The sequence below is a fragment of the Tetrao urogallus genome (assembly GCF_951394365.1).
Source record: "Tetrao urogallus genome assembly, chromosome: 5".
NCBI classification, from domain to species: domain Eukaryota; kingdom Metazoa; phylum Chordata; class Aves; order Galliformes; family Phasianidae; genus Tetrao; species Tetrao urogallus.
Window position 1 is genome coordinate 14,844,549 of NC_136818.1, and position 8,351 is coordinate 14,852,899.

The following is an 8,351-nucleotide window of genomic DNA, read 5'->3' on the forward strand; positions in this document are numbered from 1 at the left end:
CCTAAGTTTCCAGCTGCTCTGGAAGCAAATGAGTCATAGTTGGTTCGAGACATAACCTCTGAATTCGTTTGGTTTGCTTCTAATTACATCATTACGCCTTAAATCAAATTATGGTAATGACACATTAATATCAGTGTCTCCAAGCAAGAAAATGGCACGTTTGGTTTGGGGGAGTTCAGTATCTAGCATGCAGGGCAGAGCAATAGCAACTATTCATTTCAGTTACCTCGTCTTTTATTGTCAAATTTGGATGCGTAATGCTGTAGCAGTCTTCTTTTTTCAAATGTCTGAGTTTGAAAAATCAACTCCTTAATTCCTGTAGCTTGAATGGAATAAAACCTTAATTCATAGAACTGGGTAGTAGTGAAAGATTATGCTGAAGTTACTGATTATCTGAATTACACGTTAGAAGAGAATGCCCCAGTTCTGTATGAATGAGACAGTAAAAGAAATTATTATTGAGTAGTTAACTTAGACCTGAAGGCAAGGCTGTGTGTGCCATGCTATGTTGTTAGTTATCTCCAGAGTAACGTGGTGATGGCGTACATACTAAAAATGTGGGGGGACACTAAAGATTTATTAATCATTTTATTATTTATGAAACAAAGATAGCTCTTGAGGTTTTTTAAGGAGAAAAAAAAAAAAGACAAAAATCTTGCAAGGTGTGATCTGCATCATTCAGGCCACTCTAAAACAGAAATATTCCTAAGCTATAACATGCTGAAGATACAAACCAGCCTTTCATGTGTTAACTTGTGGGTGGCAGCTGTCCCAGCGAAGAGCTAATACATGCCTTCCACATTTTCTATCTTGTGTCAAGAGTTCAAAAAAAGAGACTAGTTGTAGGTTTTTCTGCTTTTAAAAACACACTTTTAAAGCACAGTCCTTTAGATTAAAAAAAAAAAAAAAAAAAGGGATAACAACAACTTACTTTTCTCTCTTAGTTATGGAAAAGGATTGTGTATCTCCAGGGAAAGGAAAGTTTCAATTTAGGAAGACCAACTCCAAGCTGTCAGCTGACAATGTTGCAATTTTTTTTTCTTTGAACTGTGAGCGATTTTTAAGCCTGTTTAGTAATTGTGGGGTTTATCACTTTGATCACAGTCTCCTTTCCCTGGAGATGATGAAGAAGAAGTGTTTGACAGTATTGTAAATGATGAAGTAAGATATCCACGATTTCTGTCTACAGAAGCCATCTCTATAATGAGACGGGTAAGAAATTACATTAATTTCAAAAATTAGTGTTTCCCTCTTGTCCTACAGAATTTATAACTTTCAGGAAGAACAGAATACTTTTAAGAACCTATGCTCATTTTTTTTTTCTACGACTAAATTTCAGATTTGTTTCATTTATGCTGTGCCATGCCATCACCAGTTTCATCTTAAAAGAAAACTCAGTGCCATTTCACTTTCTTACACAGGAGCAAGCCTTTCTGCTTGAAATGTAAAACACTAGAGCTCTATTTTCTCCTGGAACGAAGTTTCATCATCATATCTAACTAGAGAAGTTCACGCTTCTTTTTCTTACAGAACACTGTTGCATTGACTGACTTGGTAGCTTAATGTAGTCACATGAATATTTTAATTTAAAGACTTCTAGCCCCTTTTGGTTTCATTCCAACAGGGGCAGGGAACACCATACACGTGGCATCTGCAGAGCCCCGCTCTTCTCAGAGAACAGCTGATTTTGTGATTTTTATTAACGTTATTCCATATTGTAATGCCTCTACTTAACTTCAGACTTTTAATTTCTTTAGGTGTCTGAGTTAGAGGCTCATCTCTTTCACAGAAGGGCAGTTCTTGAAGCTGGTTCAAAGTCTGACACTGAGCACTGTTAGTCAAGCACCCAATTTAGGAATAGGCAGTAGTAAGTTAAAGCATGTCTCAGTAAGTAATGTTAATAATTATATACAATAAAGCAGAAATATTCTGTAGCTCAAAATGAGTGCTTCCTCCCAGGAAGGGGATTGTTTTTCTAGAGAAAGAAAAAACAAACACTCTTTTAAGGCAGTACCAAAAGAAGGTATGCCACAATGAGGAAAAACGAAGGAACCTACTGCCCATTGAAGTACCCTCATCAGATTTGTTCTCTTCTGAGCCAAGCAAGCAGAAATTTCAGCTTATGTAAATTCCCTATCCTCTCCATCAAAAAGTGCACTTTTCATTATCTGTGCTGAACACTGTCCCCACAGATTACTTCAGGTACTAAGGTATTACACAGCAGATTCGCAGAGTAAGAGAGGCAGGCCTGCTCAGTACACATTCTAGGCTGCTTCTATGATCTGATTCCACTGACACTAGAGGAGAAATGCTGTCTCTTTCTACATAAAATTTCATCTGTACGTTTCTCTGAGGACCATGAATTTTCTGAGTTAGGCAGTATGAACTTCATCCATCCATCCAGTCTCAGTGTTCACTCTTATACAGTAGTACTCATCCCTCATTCCTCTCACTACTTCTGAATTTTCACACTTAAATCTTTCTTGTTTTGTCAGCTGCTACGAAGAAATCCAGAGCGACGTCTTGGAGCTGGAGAGAAAGATGCTGAGGATGTAAAAAAGCATCACTTCTTCCGGGTGAGTAGAAGCCACCATTTTTTGTATAGGATCATAAAGGAACAGAGAGGGGAGACTGAACACCAGTTGGTTTATTTTACAGCTAATAGACTGGAATGCTTTACTGGCCAAGAAAGTGAAGCCTCCTTTTGTACCCACCATCAGAGGAAGAGAAGATGTTAGTAATTTTGACGATGAATTTACCTCTGAAGCACCTATCCTCACTCCACCTCGGGAACCAAGGATACTTTCAGAAGAAGAGCAGGAGATGTTCAGAGATTTTGATTACATTGCTGATTGGTGTTAACTTCTAGACACTGTGAAATCCTAGCTGACTGGCTCACAAGAATGCCTCTCTCAGAAGAATACCGCCCCTCCAATTGCTCTCTGTGCCACCTGTAGCTTCTGTTTGTTTTGGTTGGTTTTTGTTTTTTTTTTTTTTTTAATCACATGAAGATCCTTTTTAAGTACTGTTTTAACACTCTTGTGAAGAGTGGCCTCTTTGTATATTGTTTTTTATCTGAGCACTGGAAAGCAGTTCTATGGAGTTCTTAAGCTGAGTGGGTGAATCCAGGCTGTACTGAGCTTACCACACGTGGGCACACTTGGATCTGTACTGTTTCTCTCACTCTTCCACCGCAGATAACGTTTTTAAAGTATCTGCCTTAGATGGGAAAAGCAGACTTTGAGCTAGTAATCACGTAATGCTCCTCAGACACACGAAATAGAAGTTTGTGATACTGTTGACACTCACACTGAACATGGTTCTAGTTGGAGAAGGCAAATGATTTCAGTTAAACATCTTGTGCGGTCTGTAAAACTACACATTTCTATGTACACCTTCCTCTTGTTCTTAAAATAATGGTGTTGAGAACAGATAATGCCTTGTTTTATAAATTTTCTATGGTATTTATTAGGAAAAATGTTAAATGCCTTGCCTTCGAGATAACAACAGCATAAGTGCTTCCATGAAAAATAAAAATCCCGAAAAACCCAGGAAGTTTACCAAAGCCACTTGCCAAACAGTTTTGCCTTCAAGCTTTTTAAGTATGGCTTAAAATTCTGGTTGAAAAAAAGAATGTAACAGGGATGTTGCTCAGCCTAACCACAAAGAGCAAAGCATATACATTTCCTGAGCCCAACCACTTCTATACTCAAACTCATGCCTTTTCCACTCACAGAGCGGAGGATAAGTTAACCATTCCGTATGTAACCACCTAGATCATCCTGTATCTGCTGTACAATATCGTATCACCATTAGGAAACATAAGGATTTTCAATGTATACATGCTGTGAACATGTATATTTGGAAGTTGTAATGTATTCTTATGTCCAGGCAAGTAATGTAATTATACCACTTCATTAATTTTGCACAGTGGCCACGTGAACAACATTGAACTTTGAATGACAAGATATTCGTATGGGCCGCTGAACTCCAGAACTTAGATTGGCAGTTAGCAAGAGTAAAAGCAATATCTTGTAACAGAATGTATAAATATTTTTGATAAAAAAAACTTGTATATTTTATAAACCTCCTAACACTAAAAGCTGTACCTCAAAAGTTGAACAATAATTTAGACCTGACACTGTGTACTCGTTCTCCAAGACCTGTTGTGGTACCTGGTGTTTTGCAGCAAACGTGAATTCTTAGAAAATAAATTTCCCATGTCACCCTTCATTCTAGCACCATTCAGAACTCGTGTATTCAATCTCACAGGTGTATCCTGGCAAAGAGTTTGCTGTTGGTGGGCTAAGATAGGGAGAATCAGCACGGAAATGAATTAAAAGCTTGTAATTGTAATCGTGTGAAGATGAAGCAGAAACCACCAGACAGTGAGGTGGTGGTTTAAAATCACGACGCTGGACAGACCTGCAGGGTCAGGCAGAGGAAAGGCAATAAGGAATAACGGTTAATTGTTCTAAACTGGGCTTCCCCCACCCCAGGAAGCAGGAAAGGAATCTTTACCAACTCTACAAATCATGTTAGGAGGAGTGAATGAACTTTTCAGCAGTTTCCAGCTTAAGAAACAAATTACGTTCCTGTATCTAGCTGAAACTAAATACTTTTGAGGTACAGTCAGCTTACCCCCTTGGTTCCCAAATATATATATGAGCATCTAACAGGGTGCTTAGCAATTATGAAAGTATCCTGAAAAATACCTTTTGTAACTACATCTTGTACAGAAATCTCTTTTTTAATCTAAGTACATCTCTTAAAAAATAGAGGGCAGGGTATGTTCACCCAGTTAAGCTGAAAGAAAGCACTAATTTTATCTCTGTAGTTTTAAAATATTTTTAGGCAGATTAAGATTTTAAACCCTAGATTGTAAATATATTTTGCTATACTTTATCTGTATGTGGCTGCTCAAGCACTTTGTAAGGAAATTAGGATATTTTAGAATGGTACACTATGCATTAAAATGAAATGTGCCTTTAACAATGTCATTTTAAGTGTTTTGCAGTCATTAATATCACAAATTAAAGTTTTAAATAGAGTAATTTGTAAATTGTGTCCCAAACATGATTTTGCTGTTTCTTGAAGTGATGCCATGTTTTTTCCCACGGGTTACTTCAGAAAAGAACTTGCAAACAGGAGGCAACTTAGAGAAAACCAGTCTCTTAGTGGTAGTTCAGCGTACTCCCATTTTTCCCCTCAAGTCCAAATAAATAATCAACTCTGAACATACCTTCTTTCAAATTAAAGGAGTTGTCTCAGTGGGATGAGCAATCCTTCCAAAGGGAGCAAGAAAAGATCACATGCATTAGCTGGACGGCTTGGCTCTGTATTCTCCCCTCACAAGCTCCTTTTGAGGACAGGGGCAGACAGCACTCCCTCCCTCCTGGGTACTTCTTCATTACTGCCTTTTTCCCCCCATTATATAGGGCAGCTCTGTAAACAAACAAAAACCTGCACATAACCAACAGTAAACCTGTTCTTTTAGCAGGAATGAAAAGCTTTCTTTTCTGAGTACACTTAGAAAATAAATCTTTACTCACCACTCTTAAGAACGAGCTGAAACTTCAAGAGGCTACTGCCTAGAGCCACCTCACTTGAATGCTTAACTAAGCAGACATTCCAGAAAGGGCTAGATCCAAATGAAAATACAGTTTTAAATATCTAGTCTAAATTGCAGTGCAATAGGAAGCACCTAAAGATACTATGCCACATCCTTTGCTGTCTTGTCCCAGGCTCAGTACAGAGCCAGCTCCCAGCAACACCATTGGCTTCTCAGCAGGGACACCTGCACCCACCAGCATCCCAAACTGCACTCTGCTTGGGCTCTGCTCAGAATGCAGGGGGCAGTCAGCTACCAGGCTGGAAGCCCAGGGTCAGAACCCTCTTCCTGCTGTAAATACTCCCAAACCCAGGCTGCTGAGGTGTCTTCCCATTAGCAGAACACCCAACTACACACAGACCTCTCTTTGGAAACCAGCAGTACAGCCATCATTCCCTTCATGCCATGGTATCATGGCTCATCCTGCAAATCATCCCACTGTCCTCTTCATTTGATACTTTTATTTAGTGAACAGAGAAAGCAGTCTTGTCATCTAACAAGCGAGCTGCACCTAACTCAGTGCTCAGATTGTCCAAGAATAGGTTCTATTGGCTGTTCTTAGAAAGCAGGTACTTGAACTTCCCAGTTGCTGCCACAGCTTTCAGTTCCTAGTGGAAGATCGTCTGACCTTGCCCTGTTATTAACAGCCAAGGGAAGATAACCGAGCAAATGTGCCTGTTCTGTCAGGTCACTGCACGCAGCCAGCAGGCTCCCATGCTGCACCTCAGCCTGAGAAGAGCGCTGAGCTACTAGGGCAGGTTCTTCTCCAAGTTGCACCACAACCAGGCTCAAGACTCAGGAGAAAAGTTCTTACAGAAAACATCTCTTCAAAGTGCCAGTGCCATCATCTTCGTGCCTGTACCAATACTTCAGCTTACAGCAGCTGTGAGCCCCACTTCAAAGGCAAGAAACTTCTGACTTAAATAAAACGTAAGTATGACAGCCACCTAGGAAGCACAGCAGTTTGCCAGGTGCATATATATGAGTTTAAACTCAAACAGAAGAGATACATTTTTCTTCTTGTGGCTTCCAGTAGACTTAGGATGCCACCAGACATTTAGAGACTGCTTTTCCAAGGAGCCAGAGTGTCACTTACCTGGAGGACGGAGCAATTACAAAGGCTACAAGAGTGCAGCAGAGCTCTGAGAGGCCTGAGCTTATTTACAAGACAAAAACCTTGCCTCCTTCAAGTCACACCGCATCTAAAATTCACTGCATCTAGAAATGCTGTTGCACCATGCACACTGCTGAGACAGGCTCGAGTCAGAAACACACAGAGCTCATGGCTGAAGGAAAAGCTTCTGTGAGAAAAGCAAAGTCCTCCACAAATCAGCACATTAAAGCATTAGTAACGACACAAAAATGAATTCAAAGCTGTAGGATTTTTTTTTCCCCTGGAATGCTTTACAAAACCAGTCAACTTAAACCAGAAGTAACCAGTTTTCAGAATGGAGCACCCCTTCAAGCATATTCCTCGTTGCACCACTTCAACCTACACAATCTATGACACCATCTCTACATCAGAGGCGTACACAGGTTACCTGCAGAACTGCAGGGAGAGGCAGGGTCCAGCCAGGACAGCATATCTCTGCCTCTCTACACTCCAGAGCTTTGTAATGTTCCTTTTAAATCTCACCCCACACAGCTTTTGCTGCATCTAAAAAATTTGAACAGCACACACTCACTGCTCACATATCAAGTGCTTATTCCCAGTGCCTGAAAGCATTTAAAATAGGAGCATTCCTTTCTAAACTGCATGTAGTAGTTTTAACACACTGACACATGCTGAAAAATATCCCTGCTGTACAGTTCCACTTCTGCATTTCCAAACTATAACACTAAGGTACAACCCCATCCATTCTAAGCATCATGCCTGCTCCTAAAAGAGGGAGCCTGAGAAGCTCAAACTAAGATGGGAAAAGCCCAGGTAAGAGAATTTGTTGTAACGCAGTTTACAGAAAGACGTGACATGAGAACACAACCCCTCCAAACTACCAAGACCACCACCTTTCCCAGCTGGAGTAGAATCATTTTTCATGACTACAACCAACAGCTTCAGTGTATAAAAGAACTGTATAGCCTTTGTTATTTGTCCACAGTAAAAACCTTAAGCTGCCACATGTCAACAGTCTCAAGTGGCAGAATAGGATTAAAACAAAACCACCAAGAAAACAGTGAGGGCTGTTAAAAATCAGTGCTGCTAGCACCAGAGACAAAGCCCTCCTTCTGGATGGCTTGGGACCAGATGCATAGCAAGCTGACCTCTACAGCTGTTCATTTTAGTAATTAAAATGAATTTGCACCTGTGATGCAAAATTAACTTGGGAACCAGACGACTTCCAGTTAAGCACATTTGTTGCTTTACATACAAAGAAACACTGTCGAAACACAGCTACTTTTCAAAGCTATTACAGCTTGAGAAGGGCTGAACAACTTCCGCCCTTCACTTCTTAGCACTTGGTGGAGAAGCAAAGCAGAGACATCAACAAAAATCAAGGAGAGGCTGTGCCAAGGGCAGGGCTGATTTTCTCAAGTCTGGAGATCTTTAGCAACAGTTACACAAATATTCAAACTGCTTTTCACCAGAAGTTTGCATTCTCAAGCTTTTGCTCAAGTCTTCCCCATTGCAAATTGCAGCTAACTGCATAAATTAAAGCCACGCTAAAGATCAATTTTTAAGATTAAATACTGTCACGAAGGGGAGTCTTGTGACAAAATCTAAGTATGAAACTAACTCTAC

At 40.1% G+C, this 8,351-nt stretch overlaps 1 protein-coding gene across 3 annotated transcripts in view; it reads left to right on the plus strand.

Moving 5' to 3' along the window:
• The window catches only part of PKN2 (protein kinase N2), a gene marked incomplete at both ends in the record, with an annotated part of 50,233 nt that extends 47,371 nt beyond the window's left edge, over positions 1–2,862 (plus strand). For all 3 annotated transcript variants that reach the window (XM_079535695.1, XM_079535696.1, XM_079535697.1), the window contains 3 exons: positions 1,105–1,212; positions 2,496–2,576; positions 2,659–2,862. In XM_079535695.1, coding sequence (XP_079391821.1) covers positions 1,105–1,212; positions 2,496–2,576; positions 2,659–2,862 — 393 coding nt within the window. The remainder of the gene's footprint in view (positions 1–1,104; positions 1,213–2,495; positions 2,577–2,658) is intronic.
• Positions 2,863–8,351: the final 5,489 nt, after the last annotated feature.